This window comes from Loxodonta africana, chromosome 22, assembly GCF_030014295.1.
Source record: "Loxodonta africana isolate mLoxAfr1 chromosome 22, mLoxAfr1.hap2, whole genome shotgun sequence".
Taxonomy (NCBI): domain Eukaryota; kingdom Metazoa; phylum Chordata; class Mammalia; order Proboscidea; family Elephantidae; genus Loxodonta; species Loxodonta africana.
In genome coordinates this window covers 12,676,620-12,693,684 of record NC_087363.1, presented here as the reverse complement: position 1 = coordinate 12,693,684, position 17,065 = coordinate 12,676,620, and the positions used below count along the sequence as shown (strand labels likewise).

General features: G+C 41.4%; 1 protein-coding gene across 1 annotated transcript in view; it reads right to left on the bottom strand.

The window, feature by feature from the left end:
• FHIT (fragile histidine triad diadenosine triphosphatase) overlaps positions 1 to 17,065 on the bottom strand; it is a 338,197-nt gene that overhangs the window by 219,548 nt on the left and 101,584 nt on the right. Inside the window, exon 3 of the mRNA XM_023548098.2 lies at positions 12,211 to 12,279. Coding sequence (XP_023403866.1) covers positions 12,211 to 12,279 — 69 coding nt within the window. The remainder of the gene's footprint in view (positions 1 to 12,210; positions 12,280 to 17,065) is intronic.

The window sequence follows — 17,065 nt, the reverse complement described above, 5'->3', positions numbered from 1 at the left end:
AGCAGGTTTGGGTTTTTTTTTTTGGTGGGTTAATAGAGGCAGAGAAATGAGACTCTGGAGCCAGGCAGCCCAAGGATGAATCTCAGGTGTGTCTCTTACTCTTACATCTTACAACGGAAAAGCTTCCAGTTTTCTTTATGCCTGCTTCCTCGTCTGATAGAGGTAAGCGTAACTCACTGCCCCATCTTGCACTGGTTCACCTTCATTGGATACACGAATTGATCACCTCTACAGCTGATATATATATATATATTTTTTATGGTAACAGCAACTGATGAAAAGCTTGTCCCAAATCTCTTGCAAAAAGCCTAACTCATCCTCATCTCAGATCACCTGCAAATTAAATCCCCCAAATTCCCCACACTTCTGATTCTGAGGAGGAAGGTAAACAGTAGGCATACCATGTGGACGAACACCAGTATAACCAAACAAGTTGGGTTGCTTATTTCAAGTTGCTAAAAATAATTTCAGCCTCAGTCTTCACACCGATGGCCGTGCCCAAGATAACCAGAGAAGACAGCTGACAGTCATACTCAGATTTGGCCCAACTGTGCAATGTCCTCTTCAACAACCCTCAAGAGTTCCTCAAGAGTTTTTTAAGAAGGACAAAAATTCTTTCAGTGGAGAAAAAATTAAAAAAAAGAAAAAGAAAAAAAGATGCTGGAGCAAGACTGCATTTCAGTGCAAAGGGAATATTCTATCAGTTCCTTAGTTATTGTTAACGTAAGAAGGATTTCCAACAGGTACTGGTGCAGCTGGCCTAGGAGATATTTACGGCCCATGGAGAGTTTTAAGCAAGGACAGATTCTTTTTGAAAAAAAAAAGCAGCCATTTCCTTTTAATTATTTTAGCGCGTTATCATGATATGAATACACTCTCGGCATGCAAAAGTGTTTTAGAGGTTCAATGCACAAAGCCAGCTCTGAAAGGATGACCTTGGGAATTGTAGAATCTTGGCTGAAGTGTACTGATGATTTCCTTGTGTGGGGGGAAAAAAAAGAAACTATATAAAAAAAAAAAGAGTTATAATGAAGGATCTAGCTGGGGACTAGCGGGTCATATCCTCAAAGTAGAGAAAATGTCTAACACAATGTGAAAGTTGGATAGTGAAAGAGGAAGACAGAAGAACTGATGTGTTCTGACTGTGGTATTGGCCAAGAATATTGACTATACCATGGACTGCCAAAATAACGGACAAATTGGTCTTGGAAGAAATACAACCAGAAAGTTCCTTAGAAGCAAGGATGGTGAGACTTCAACTCCTTACTTTGGGCGTGTCATCAGGAAAGACCAATTGCTGGAAAAGCGTGTCATGTTTGGTAAGGTAGAAAACCAAACACCAAACCCATTGCCATCAAGTGAATTCTGACTCATAGTGACCCTACAGGACAGAGTAGAACTGCCCCATAGGTTTTCCAAGGAATAGCTGGTGGATTTGAACTGCTGACCTTTTGGTTAGCAGCTGAGCACTTAACTGCTGTGCCACCAGGGCTCCAGTGGTAAAGTAGAGGGTCAGCAAAAATGAGGCATACCTTCGATGAGATGGATTGACACAATAACCACAGCAACGGACTGAAACATACCAACAATCATGAACACAGCACAGAACCGGGCAACATTTCATTCTGTTATACATAAGGTCACCCTGAATCAGAGCTGACTCGATGGCAACTAACAGCAGTACAGAATAATAATAATGATGATGATGAAAAATATCCCATTAATAATTTTTATATTGGTTACATATTGAAATTACAGTATTTTGGTTATACTGGGTTAAAATTATATCATTAAACTTAATTTATGCTGTCTCTTCTTACTCTTTTCAGTGTGGCTACTAAAACGTTTTCAATTACATATATAACTCACATTATATTTCTAGTTAACAATGCTTTTCTAGAACACAAGGCATAAAGCATTGTGTTGGGGACATTGACAGTAGACACCACCTGACAAAGACAAAATTACAATCACATTTTGGAAGCCCCAGCTGGGATTCCCAAAACCAAAAAAAAACCAAACCCAGTGCTGTCGAGTCGATTCCGACTCATAGTGACCCCATAGAACAGAGTAGAACTGCCCCATAGAGTTTTCAAAGAGCGCCTGGTGGATTCCCAAAGCCAGGCTATATCTCCAGGGTTCTACTTGTCTTCTCTGAAGCAGACGATTTGGATGCCTAGCATTCCTCTGTCCTGGCATAACTCATGATAATTTCAAAGAACGAACTCTGCTCCAAGCTAAGATGTCATGGGATTTATTGATAAATGCGATTCGAATTAAGTGTACCTTTTATCTAAGGAATGACAAATGATGATCGAAAAGCCAAAACAAATCCCTTGGGGCTTTAAAATCATATTACTCTCTACCCTCCCCTTCCCCATTTCATGCTCATTTTTATTTATTTATTTTTTAAGGAGAGACCAAATCAAATGGGGGCTTTTCTCCTTGGGGGCCATTATAACTTATATCGATGGAAAAGTGTCAATGTTTAACTCATATCTCTTTCCTCCTTGCTTTATTTATCCATTTCTGTTCCTAATTTATTCCTCCCATAACTTATTTTTCCCAATCCCTACTCTCCACACTCTCAATTCTTAAATAAAATCAATTAAAAAAAAATCTTATCTGGGATATTGGTAGTTTGCTTTAGAGGGTCTAAGGCTCCAAAGTTACCAAAACATTTTGGACACTCTCCTTAAGTGACTTTTTATTAATAGTTATAGTAAAAACCTTTGATATACATATAACTAGAATTAAAAAAAAATAAATAAGTATATATTATTCAAGCACTGTTGTTAACTGAGATTTCATTGCAGCGGCCACTGTGAGGCTAAGCACAAAAGGGTGAGGAGCAGGTAGTGAGACAGATAAATGCCAGCAACAAGGACATCTTGGAGTAGGCATTTTTCTGCCTTAACTAGCAGGCACCTATAGCTTTCTGCTGGAATAGCAACTATGTCTGCTTGGAGACAAAATTTACTGTGGAGGGCTGATAGAACTCTGCACAACCAGCCTTTTTTCAGAAAAATAAGGAGGGGAGAAACATGCAGAGCCCTTTGATGGAGTGGTTCTACTCTGGTACTATGGAGACATCGGCATGTGGTTAACTTTTTCTTGTTTATTTCCACTAACATGCAGCTGAGCACATTCAAACAACAGCAGAGAGCAGTTCTGGGAAAAACTGGCCTGGGATGGCAGCTCTCAAGGCAGGCTCTAGGAAAAACTATAGTGGGGGCCTTCGCCTGGGGGCTCTTTCTGTAGTTACCTGTCTGCTCATCATCAGTAACTCTTCTGCTTTCTTTTGTTGTTTTCTCCTCAACTACCCAATGGCCATGATTTTCCTGGCCCACAGGCCACAATCACCACCATTATTCGCTTCATGATTTCCTATGGGAAACCCTACTGGCGTAGTGATTAAGTGCTGGAGCTGCTAACCAAAGGGTCAGCAGTTGGAATCCACCAGGTGCTCCTTGGAAACTCTACGGGGCAGTTCTACTCTGTCCTATAGGGTCGCTATGAGTCGGAATCGACTCAACAGCACTGGGTTTGGTTTTTGGTTATGTGTATTTGTAGCCTACCACATCCAGAGTCTTTGAGTTCATTCTCATTCTTTGAGCTTTAAACTCCCCAGGAATTTAGAAGAGCCTCTGGAATTCTTATTTTATTCTGAATAAGAGGTACCAAAGTCTTCATTCCAAAATTTTCCAATACTCCGAAACTCATCCCTTCAGTATGAGGATATCAGTGAACCCAGGGGAAAAACGCTAATTAACTCTAACTGAAACATTCCTTTTCTTTTGGAGAGTCAACTGGGGACTCATGGACTTTGAGCCTATTGTCAAATGGTGTGTGAAAGAGATCCAAGTTCAACAATAAATATCAGCAGCAATATAATGGCTCTCTCCAGCCCTCAGGGCCAAATGACCTGCATTTTAGCAAATTAATTTTGCTCATGCATTGTGTTAAACCAAGCAACTGTTTCCCATGACATGCTTGAACCCACAGTTGCTCTGTCTATGAAATTCATGGTTGAATTTGTCCAATTGCTGATTGCTATTCCCATTTGCTTTAAAATAGCCACTTCCATAGTCTGTAATGGGTTTTATGCACATTGCACAATAACAACCATTCAGTGTCACCCATAAACATTTGATGAACTGTCCAGTATAGTTATGAGAGTTGCTTATTTGGGACAGAGCTAGAGTAAGTCTTCCTGAGTTAATGAGATGATATACCATGGCATCAGCAATGGGTGTTTCCCTCCCCCACATAAGCTATACATGCTCTTTTATCCAAGGACCCATTTATGTCATTATCATAATCTTCATCAACTTGTCAAGATAATAGAGGGTCTACTGAATTCAGAGAAGGCCTCATATAATTCATGGAAATTGAAAGAACATAGAAGTAGAAAGAGTTTGGGAGCTACAGATAAATTAGATCTGCACAGAGAATCATAAAGAAAGGGCTTTATAAGAAATTCTAGTTTGGAAAGGGTGGAGTCAATTTTGAGGGAGAGAAGGGAGGCTCATTCTCCAAGCTGGGGAATACAAATAAGTGGACAAAACAGAGAAGGATAAGTCCAGGAAAGAGAGCTGGAGGAAGAGCAGGTAAAGACAAATTCCCAGATGATAATCAAGGTCAGAATGAAAGAAGAGAAACTTTCAAGCCTGCTTACATCAAATCCCACATCTCATCTGTTGCAGACACAGAAATCTAGGTTTTGATGGGAGGCAAGTTACTTATCAACTTTGACATGTACCTACCAGACTTCTTTAATTGCTTCCACAAGCTTTCTGGTGTGCTGCAATTTGTAGCCCTCTATACACTGATTTCTGACCAAAAGGTTTTCAGTTCCATCAATGCCCCACTAAATTAACTTCAGATGGCTGATATCACCATGTCAGTGTCTCACCCTATCTAGGTTGTGGTAATGGGATTACCCTTCAAAAAACAGGATGTACATTTCCTTTAAGTTATGTTAGACATAGTAGGAAATTTCGAGTTCTTTTAGTTGAACGTCTTGTTCTTCTCTCTGCTTATTCACTCAGCAAATATGCACTGAAGACTTATCTGTGGCAGGTTAGGTCCCTATTCTCAAAACTTTACAGTTGGGGATATACACATTTAACCAGCTATGAAATTATTTCAAATGTGTTAAGTGTTAAAGAAGTAAACATGGTAATACGATAGAGTTACTGAGGACAGGATAGGTGATTTCCTATCTTAGATGGGGCAGGAGAATCAGTGAAAAGATGACACTTGAACTGAGATTTGGATGAAGACATGAAGAGAAGATGGAAGATATTACGGGCAAAGAAAACAACATGTACAAAGGCCCTGAGGTAGGAATAAGGATGGAATATTGGATAAAGGCAAGTGGTCAGAGAAGATGAGACTTACATAGGTGAGGAGACTGGATAGTCAGTGGAGATTTTAAGCAGGTGTGCTGCGATTTGAGTTATAAAAGACCACTACGGCTGCTGAATGGAAAAGAGATCATAGGAAGGCAAGAGTGGAATCAGGGAGACCAATTAGGAGGCCATCAGAGTAGTTTAGGCAAGACATGATGGTGGCTGGGACTGGTGTGATAGCAATGAAAAGGACAGAAGTGTATGAACTTGAGATGGATTTTGGAGGCAAAATCAACAGGACTTTGCATAATAAAGAAGTTGCCAAGAATGAATCCTGAGATTTTGATGTGAGTAACTGGGTAGATGGCAGCACCATAACCTGAGTTAGAGAAACGGAGGGAGTTAACAGTCTTGGGGGAAATTAAGACTTTTTTTTTCATTTTACACATGAAGATTCTAAGGCCCTTAAAAAGTCAAAGTAGCTTATTCAAAGTCTCGGAGACTGCAGCAGAATCAGGTCTGGAACTTAACAACTCCTGACTTCCATTTGGGTGGTTTTTACCTATCATTCATTCATCCATTCAATCAATTGGTCAGTATTTTTTAAGCAACTTCTAGGCCTGGGGAAACCCTGATGGTGTGGTTAAGAGCTACGGCTACTAACCAAAAGGCTGGCAGTTTGAAACCACCCGGGACTCCTTGGAAGCCCCGTGGGGCTATAGGGTCGCTATGAGTCGAATCGACTCGATGGCAACGGATTTAGTTTTTTGGTTCTAGGGTTGGAGGACACTCTAGATTAGAGGAAGAACACAAGATAAACAAAGGCAACAAGCTGAAAAAGAACAATGGGAAGTTTCTGGAGCATAAAATCTGAGTGGGATGCAACTGAACCAGGTGACATTTGCAGGGGCAGCTTCAGAAGGGCATCAGTTGTCACGCCAAAGAGCATATACCTGCAGGAGGTGGGCTGCATTCTAGAGTTTTGATTTGGAGAATGATCTGCAGTTCAGTTAGATCCCTCTGGCAATTTAGATAAAAATTTTGAGGGAAATAGGACCAGGGAGGAGAAGAAAAGTAAAGAGGCTACGGTAGAAATTCAGGAGCAGGAAGACGGTAAGTGGCTTGAAAGGTTAGTGGTGCCTGGGACCGAGGTAAGAGTGGAGAGGAAGGGATGGGGTTAAGAAATCTTTAGGAACAGAAAATATCAGGATGTGGTGTCTGGCAAAAAGCAAGGAATGAGGGAAAGGACCTATGGGTAACTGCTTACCGTCTACTATGATGGCTGGATGCATGCTAAGTCCCCCAGCTGAGGTAGAGAAAGTGGGAGGAGACATTTTGGTGAGGAGACGGTGATGTCTCTTTTGAACCTGTTGAGTCTGAGGTTAATGTGGAATAATTAAGGGGAGATTCTAGCTTTTTTTTTCTCTAGCTGGCTGTCGACATATCATTTTGAAGCCTATGGGAGAGATTAGGCCTAGAGAAACAGAACTGAGGTCAAGCTGTATGACTGGTAGTAAATATCACAAAAGTGGAGGAGATGATTCTGGTGACAATAATCTTACTGAGAATAACAAGAGCTGGCATCTACTAAACACCATGTGTCATGCACAGTTCTGACACTTTTCTCAGATTAATCTGTTTAATCATTTTATCAATCCCATGAGGTAGCTACTCGTATGATTTCCTTTTCACTCATGAGAAAAATGAAGCAAAAGGAAGCTAACGAACTCATGCAGTATCATAGTACTGGCAAATAGGTAAGCAGGGAGTTATAGGAAAGTGTCATGCACAGTGTCCCAGGCAGAGAACTCTGGGGAATAATGAAATTTGAGGGTTAAGAGAAGAAGCCCATGAAATAGGCAGAGATCTCTAACTCAGATGCCTTCAGGGGCCAGGGAGCTACGATAAAGTGAGAGGGAGTGGTGAGAACTGTAGTGACCTAGAGAATGAGTGACATGCCTAACAGCATTCAGACTCATTAGAAAATACTTTGCAGTCAAAATAAAACACATCTGAGGCAAGCAAGGCCCATGGACTATTAGTATGCAGTACTAAGCAGGAGAGAAAACAGGAAGTAGTCTGGGAATGAGAAAAGTCAACTGCGTGGTCTCATACAAGTCAAAGAAGAGTTATACCTTATATTTCCATGAGCCAAACAAAAAAGAATATATTTTAATATCAACTACCCAAATGTTGTAATACTAATTAAAAAAAAAAAGAAAGACACTATTTGTTATAGAACTTGCATGACCTAAAAATGGAGTTAATGATCAAATGGGCCAGATTTATAGAGACAGGAATTGCAGGACCTTTTCAATGGAAGGGGTATAAATTATTATGCAGTTCATCTGAGGACTGAATATAGAAGTTTTCCTGAAGAACCACAGCCATCTACTCTCTGCTTGAATGAACCCAGGGATGGGAAGCTTATCCTCTTGTAAGATACTCGAAGTGTTCAGAAGATTTTATCAATTTGATCTCCTTGCAGCCTGATAGCCCCAGATCTTCCATCTGGAGCCACATAGGATATATTTAATATCTTTTCCACCTGTCAGCCCTTCAGATATTTATAGATACCTGCCTTCCCTTAACAAGCCTTCTTCTCCTTTTCTGCACAAAAGCTCTCCACCATCAATCAGTCCCTGACTCACTGTTTCCAGACCCTGCCATCCCAATCACCTTCCTGTGAACCTTCTCCAGTTTGTCACTCTCCCTCTAAAACCATGTCCAGACAGAACACAACATTCCCAGTCGATGTATAACCTAGGGCTTCTTTAGCCTTCCTTTCTGATTTCTGCAGCACTGGGAACATGATTATATTTTACTGAGCTCAGTCTCCTGCTGTCCTTGTTCCTCACCCTCCACCCACCAAGGCAGCCTGTTTGTTGTGTTTCACAAACAGATGCATAATCTAGAGTGAGTGCTCCCATCAGTTTAAAGGATGCCATCCCTCACCACGCCATCATTTCCGATTAAGATCACTCAGCATAGTGTACGCTACGTTTTGTACCAATAATGCCTGAGCAATGCTTCATGCTTCCCTTGTCACTTTCATGGGCATTATCTTATTATATACTCAAACTGGAGACGCAGTTTTGTTCAAAGAGGAAGAAGAAACTGAGAATGAGGGATTAAAGCTGTGCATGGGCCAGGGTGGGTAGTATGATACAGAAATCTGGCCCTTGGAAAGAGGGCTGGATGACAGCACCCCATGACATGGCTTTGAATCTGGGTTCCACCATCTACTAGCTGTGTGACTCTGGCAAGTTGCTCCACGTGTCTGAGCTTCAATGCTCTCATCTGAAGATGTGACTCTAAAATAATCTTTCTTCCACAAGACCATTTTACAAATTAAGTTCTTGTACAGAAGTCCTACAAAATGCTGTGTACACATAGGGAGGATACTTAATGCTCCTTGAGGGAAGGCCTAATCTGCCTTGTTCACAGTGTGTTTCACGTACTCAGCCTAGTGCTAGGACATAGTAGGTCTTCAACAAGTATTTTTCAAACTGAAGTTTTTGTCATGACTACATTTAATATCCTTGTTATTATTGTGATTAACAACTCTGATTTCTAGTTCAAGACTCTTTTCACTCTACTATATTACCACTTTTTAGAAACAAATTAATAATGAAAATAACAACAGAAACACTATCTGTCATGGATTGGATTATGTACCCCCAAAAATGTGTGTATTAACATGGTTAGGCCATGATTCCCAGTATTCTGTGGTTGTTCTCCATTTTGTGATTATAATTTCATGTTAAAGAGCACTAGGGTGGGATTGTAACACCCTTACCAGGTCACATCCCTGATCCAGTATAAAAAGAGTTTCCCTGGGGTGTGGCCTGCACCACTTTTTATCTCTCAAGAGATAAAACAAAAGGGAAGTAAGCAGAGTTGGGGACCACACACCACCAAGAAAGCAGCGCCAGGAGCAGAACACATCCTTTGGACCTGAGGTTCCTGTGTTGAGATGCTCCCAGACCAAGGGAAGACTGACGACAAGGACCTTCCTCTAGAGCCTATGAGCGAGAAGGCCTTCCCCTGGAGCCAGTGCCCTGAATTCAGACTTCTAGTCTACTGGACTGTGAGAGAATAAACTTTTCTTTGTTAAAGCCATCTGCTTGCGGTATTTCTGTTATAGCAGCACTAGATGACTAAGACAGTATCCATTTACAAAATGATTAATGTGTCTCAAACTCACCACTCATCTGGTCTGCCCATTTGTTGGACTGTGGTGGCTCGCGTGTTGCTTGGATGCTAGAAGCTATGCCACTAGTATTTCGAATACCAGTAAGGTCACCCATAATAGACAGGCTTCAGTGAAGCTCCCAAGCTAAGACAAACTAGAAATAAAGGCCTGGTGATCTACTTCCAAAAATTAGTCATTGAAAACCTTATGCATCACAACAGAATAGTATCCGATACAGTGCTGGAAGATGACCTCCTTAGTTCGGAAGGTACTCAAAATACACAATGGCTGCAACAATGGACTCAAACATGCCAATGATCATGAAGATGGCACAGGACTGGGAAACATTTCCTTCTGTTGTACATTGGGATGTCACGAGCTACAGACGACTCAGCAGCAACTAACAGCAAAAATACAACAATGTGCCGAGCACTGTAATAAACATTTCAAGTATGGTGTTTCACACAGTACACACAACAGTCTTTTGGAGTGGCATGTGTTATTATTTCCCTTTTAAAGATGGGAGAATCAAAACACAGAAAGAGTAAGTAACCTGCCCGTGCAACACAGTAGGTGGCAATAGGATTTGAACTTAATTCTGCTTGTCTCCAAAGTTCAACTTCTTCACAGTTTTGTACCACCATCTGTCTTAGTGGGCACTGTCTATAGTGCTGACTTAAAGGAAAAAACTTGGCTTAGAGTAATTCCTTCCCCTGAGATGCTCCTCCAAGTAGGTGGGAGGTAGGAGCACAAATTGCATCATTTGTGGGGCTAGAGAAACCACCAGAGCAAGCACACACGGGCTAAAGGTAAGGGGGGAAAAAGGCCACCCACCAACCACAGCATTGGACAGTGTTTCAAGCTTGGTTGAAATGTAGGCTTGTAGCTTCTGTGACAAGCACATTCAGAATAGAAACCAGGTTTCAAGGCAACTGTTCAGCCTAAGAATATAGTCTTTTCAAGCACTTTTAATACTACTTTAGCAGTATTCACTTGTATATAAATGAGGAGCTAATTTATTCATTAAAATATCCTGTACTTGGCAACATTTTATTAACCTTAGTTTATGCTAATAAGAAAAGTGCTTATATATTTTTGTAAATGCATCCCTTTATAATTACTCCAAAGTTCTGGTACTCTTCCAAGTAGGAGTAAGCCCTGACCAATCTCCACACCCCATTCCACATTCAATGAAAATAAATCCAAATGACAGTATTATAGGATTATAGGTTTGGGAAACCCTAAATCTGGGAGAAAGCCTATTCCCAAACCTAGCTGTGCATCAGTCTACTGGGCACCTCTTTATACTTACATAATTACGGATTCTTGAGTACTTCTGAAACCTACTGGATTCAGGTCTCTAGGGACAGGGCCTCCAGAGAATCTAGATTTGCAGCAACTGGCCCACAGACTAGCATTTAGGTAGCAATGACTACACTATTTCCACCCTACACAGGTCCACTGCAGCTTTCGGAAAATGTAGGAAGCATGAAATAGTGAGGGATGGTCCGAAGGCATGACGACCAGTCATCTCAAACAATCCAGAGGTTGCCAGGAAAATTAATGATAAATCTCATTATTAACTGCTGACTTCTCATTCTTTTTTTTTCAAATCTACGTAGCCATTTTAGTGCCCAGTTACGTCACAGCAACAATAAACACAAACGGATGCATAAGCTTTAAGCTATAGCTACCATGTGGGGATAAATAAGCAAGATTAAAAATATATATTTTGAAAATCATTCTCAAAGCTTTAGAACAGGAGTATCAGATAGATGGCTAACAGGATACTTCTCTCTGATACCCAAGGCAGACATTGCTAACCAATCACAGTGCTTTTCCTTGTTTCATCCAGAAACAGCCTCCAAGTCCTTTCCAGCCAAGCACGCCAGGGAACTGCTGGAATATGATCAGCTCTGCCATGGGGGAAAAATATTTGCCCTTTCTTGACTAGAACACATAGGTAAACAAATCATATTATCTTACAATTTGCGCCAGCGTGATCCATCACAGATTACATACCCCACATGGCAGACGCCCAGAGTCTCTCCTGGAGACAACACCCTAAGAACAGAGCGTCTAGCTCCTGTTGGTTCATGCTGATAGTGGTTTCATGTTTACGTATTTGAATGGAAGTGTTCAGAACTCATTTAACTGTTAAATGCTGATGACACAGGTGGAGCTCACAGCAGTCAAATCAACCTAGTTTCTGCCGCTGATGACTCGGAAAATGTGTAACTTGGTGAGACAAACTGAGTTCCAAGGTGCTCTTAAAGTTAAACACAGCATTTGAGGAAAAAAAAAAATCAGATTATGTATCTGTGTCACTTCTATTGGTGGCACTGCAGCTTTTCTCTCATGGAGACGCTGGGCCCTATCTTCCCACACATACTTTGTGCCCTGGTGGATGATAGGGTGGGAATTACAAGGGCACTTGGTTTCTGCCGGATTTTGCTTGAGAAAGAAAATCATTATAACTAATTTTCTTAAGTTTCCATAACAGCCATTCTTGGCACCCTATCCTCTACTGCCACTTCCCAAATCACACTGGGCGGAATCACATTGAAGACCTGATGTGGGCCGTCCCTGGTTCATTAGGTTGATTCCCTCACACCGACAGCCCCCATGATCAAACAATAAGATCAGAGAGAGCAGACCCACCTCATCATAGATGCTGTCGTTCCTGCTAAAGTCTCCAACCTTCCTGGGAAGAACGTGGACGTGAACATGCTGAAAATGAGCAAGAAAGAGAGAGAAAACAAAACGTGATTATCTCCCCATGTATTTTTAGACTTGACAGTGATGTTCTCATGAAGCCCAATTATTCCACACTGGTTCCTGCTGGATTACATTTTGGAGGAAAAGGATGCTCGCCCTCAGTAACTATATCTGAAATTCGCTGAGAACAGAGAGGCGCCAAACCAGAGAGAACGATTTAGTGGCATATATGAGAGTGGCAGTGAAGTGTCAGAGTGTTTCAGGGGCCCTGAGAAATTATTCATAGTTGTCAGTCTTGGTTGCAGTTAGCCTGAGCTTCGAAATGACAGCACATCTTAAGAGATGACCGTTGTGACTCTGGGACTGACAAGAAATGAGAATTGGCTAATAGGACTGCATAAGTAAAGAAAGAATCAGAAGGACTAGGAAGTAGGATGGGCAGAGTTACAGAGCCAGGGCTTCAAAGAGTAATCCTATAACAGTAATACACAGTTTCGCCTTTATGAAGCCATGACTTCTTATGGTAAGCAAAAGTCTGTGCTTGGCATTTATTTCATTTAATCTTCTTAATAATCCCATGAAACAAGTTGTACTACGATCTCCATTTTTCCAATGAAAAAAATGAATGCACCAAGAGATCAAGGCCCCATCAGAAGCCAGGTAGTCTGACTCCTGCCCCACATTCCTCATCAGCACGTGTACTGATTCTGCTGACTTAAAAATCTTTTAAACAGCCTACTTCTCTAGCCTTCTAAAGCTCCCAAGTCATATACATAGCAATGTCATTATGCAAAGATCTTGAATCAAGGCACACAGCATATCTAATTCAATACATTCTTCAAGGCTAAACTGCCATTTGAAAGTTTTACTTTCCAAATAGCCTCTATTATACCTCGGCTGAAGTTAAACCTCATTCCTGCCCTTGAGCTATGTTCCAGCTTTTATTACAAACCGTGGGGAGGAATGTGAAATACAAAGCCTAAATATGGAAAGGCAGGCAAAGAATCAAACCTCATCCCTGATCACGCCCACCCCTTCTTGATTACTGTGATCGAGCCTCCAAAGGGCCTCAGGAGAATGTGAGATTAAGCGTTCCCATGGCTTTGCTGCAAAATAATACGCTATTAAAATGGAGGCAGGGAGCAAGCAGTCCAAGATGAACAAAGCAGAGAGGAGCTTCACATCAGCCCTTGTTCACACGGTCCCCCAAGAGTGACATGTTGTTGCCAGAACATTCTCCAGTCAATTATGAAGTCAGTCACGGATCCCTCAGCAACTGGGGCGAATGTGTACTTAAGTCGCACAGACTGTGAGCATAAGGAGAGAAGGAAGGAAAACAAATCACAGATGACCCATGGAAAAAAATTATTAGGAGAAAGGCATGCAAAAGAGCCAGGCTGAAATTCATTCAAGTCCATGAGCTGGTTGATGTAAACAAAAGACTAGAAAAATGACACAGTACGAGGAAGTAGTCTACCCTTAGAAGGAGCCTTCACATTATCTTTATCTCCCAAACCTGCTGCTATCCGTTCCCCTTCTTTCCTTCTTTCCATCCATCAGTCCATCCTTCTATCCTTCCTTCCTGCATCCCTTCTTTCCTGAGCTTATCCTGCCAAATGTGCCAAGGTTGTTTGCGGTTTGCCTGCCCGATTACAGTACATGGAAACCAATATCAGGATGCTTCTCTGGCTTCCTGCACTCTGATCACCTTCCTCACCTTGTCCTTAGGTTTTTGCCTGTTGCTGCCCACTACTGATAGTCTGGGTGTGGACTTACATTAGAAGAGCCTCCTGGGTCCAGCCCCATCCCATACATTCTTTTTATTACCTCATTCTCCTGGGTTTAGTGTTCAGGGACTTTGCTATAGGTTCCATTACCACTCGGTCCTGGAAATGCCACTCTTGATCACTGGTAACCACTTGAAATTCACTGTGACACTGAAGACAGCAAACAGCTCACTGTATAGGTGATTTTCCCCAAGGGCATAGATTTCAACCCAACTTGGTATCTTGACATAAATTCTTAAGTGACAGGCTGATCACAGGGTCCTGACAAGTTGTCAGTGACAACCAACAAATTTCTCAGAACGGGGAAATAATGATAAAGCCTGCTCAAACCTTGCTGTTGTGAAGGAATACCGTTGCCATGGCCTTTCAATAGAATGTCATGGAGAAAATTGTAGCAGGGCAGAGCTAAAGAGTGAGCATTGGGACACTCCAACATTTGAAGTTGGGGAAGAAAAGTAATAGTCAGCTTAAGGATGCAGTGAGGGAGGAGGCAAGTCAAGAGAGAGTAAGTCCCAACAGCCTAAAGAAGGAAGTTCATGAAGGAGGATATAATGAATGGTGTCAAACGTTGTTTAGAGCTTGAGCTGGTTTCAGTGAAGTTGAGGAGGATAAAAACCTAACTGAAAAGTACATGAAAAGATTCTCAGCATCATTAACGTTATTAGTCATTATGGAAAATGCAAATAAAACCACATCCAGATACCACTCCGTACCCTTTAAAAACAGGATGACTATATTCAAAAACATAGACAATAATAAGAGTTCACAAGGATGCGGAGAAACTAAAACCCTCATACACTGTTGGTGGGAATGTGAAATAGAACAGCTCCTTGGAAAAGAGTGTGGCAGTTCCTCAAAAGTTAAACACAGAATTTCCACATGACCCAGCAATTCCACTTCTAGGTACATACCCAAAAGAAGTGAAAAGAAATGTCTACACAAATATTTATATGTACGGCAGCATTATTTATACTAGCAAAAAGGTAGGAACAACCCAAATGCCCGTTAAGTGAGAAATGAATGAACTAAATGTGGTATATCCGGACAATGGACTATGATTCAGGCATATTGTGCTTTAAGTGAAAGTTTACCATTCAAGTTAGTTTCTCATACAGAAATTTAGATACACATTGTTGTGACCCTAGTTGCTCCCCCTATAATGTGACAGCACACTCCTCCTTTCTACCCTAGATTTCATATGCCCATTCAACCAGCTCCTGTCCCCCTCTGCCTTCTCATCTCCCCTCCAGACAGGAGCTGCCTGTTTAGTCTCATGTATCCACTTGAGCTAAGAAACACATTCCTCAAGAGTATCATTTTATGTCTTAGAGTCCACTCTAATCTTTGTCTGAAGATTTGGCTTCAGGAATGGTTTTAGTTTTGGGCTAACAGAGAGTCTGGGGGACATGTCTTCCAGGGTCCCTCCAATCTCAGTCAGACCATTAAGTCTGGTCTTTTTAAGAGAATTTGAGTTCTGCATCCAGCTTTTCTCCTGCTCCATCAGGGATTCTCTCTTGTACTCCCTGTCAGGGCGGTCGTCGGTGGTAGCCGGGCAACATCTCATTCTTCTGGTCTCAGGCTGATGGAATCTCTGGTTTATGTGGCCCTTTCTGTCTCTTGGGCTCAGATTTTCCTTGTGTCTTTGGTGTTCTTCATTCTCCTTTGCTCCAGGTGGGTTGGGACCAATTGATGCATCTTATTTTATATGGCAGCTTGCTAGCTTTTAAGACCCCAGATGCCACTCACCAAAGTGGGATGCAGAATGTTTTCTTAATAAACTTTGTTATGCCAGTTGACCTAGATGTCCCCTGAAACCATGGTCCCCAGACCTAAAAGGGAGAATTTCATGGTATGTGAGTTTTCTCAATAAAGCTATTTAAAAAAAAAAAAAAAAAAAACTTTAAGGGAAGTGTGTTTAAGAGAAAGTTTGAGGTGGAGAAGTAGAGACAGTGAGCAAAGACTACTCTTTCATGGAGTTTTGCTATGAAAAGGATCAAAGAAATCAATGGCAGCAACTACAGGAGAGGGAAGAAATCATGTTTTGGGAGGTGCTTGTTTCAGTTTCCTGAACCTTCTAGCTTCTGTAACTGTTATCAGTAGTAGTACTTGCTAATAACATTTACTGAACACACACTACATGTCTGTCTTGGTGCTGATTTATATCATTATTTCAATTAATCCTTACAATACTCCTATCGTTGTTGTTGTTATTATTATTATTGTTAGTTGCCATCAAATTGATTCCAACTCATGGTGACCCCGTGCGTGCAGAGCAGAACTGCTCCATAGGGTTTTCAAGGCTATGACCTTTCAGAAGCAGATATCTAGGCCTGTCTTCCAAGGTGCCGGTGGATGGGTTTGAATTGTCAACCTTTCATCCAGTAGTCCAGTGCTTAAACATTTACACCACCCAGGGATTCCTAACAATATGCCTAAGAGGTTGATAATAATGGTATTAACATTTCCTGGTGAGGACACAGACCCAGAGAGGTCAAATGAATAGCCCAAGCTCCTACAGGGAGTGGCTGGGAGCTGAACTTTGTCCTCAGATGCTTTTACTCTTCACCACCACACTATTCCATACCTCAGGACACCACACAGCTTCTCCCATTCCATAAATAAGAACACCTGCTCACTGGGGGCTCTTGATGTCTCTGTCAGGCTCTGTGATTTCTCAGTAATTTCTTCGATTATATCTGCAAGTTCATTCAGGGTCTTGGGATGAAATTTGCCTTTTCCTGGAGAGTTGACTCCATTTAAAGCAACAGCATTACCTCCTGAGTTCCATTCCCACCTTACCTCTTCCTAGTTGGAAACTGCCCAATACAGATTAACAAAATTGTTTAATGTCACTTCTTTTCTCCCTCATTTATTTATTTTGTGTAATTTGCACCAAGCAGTAGGTCAATCCCTCCTTGTTCATCTGCTTGAGCTAATTTAAATTTTAAAAACCCTTCCCATTATCTTCTGGATTTTCTCCAAAGGTAGGATCTTTCTGAGTTTTAACCTCC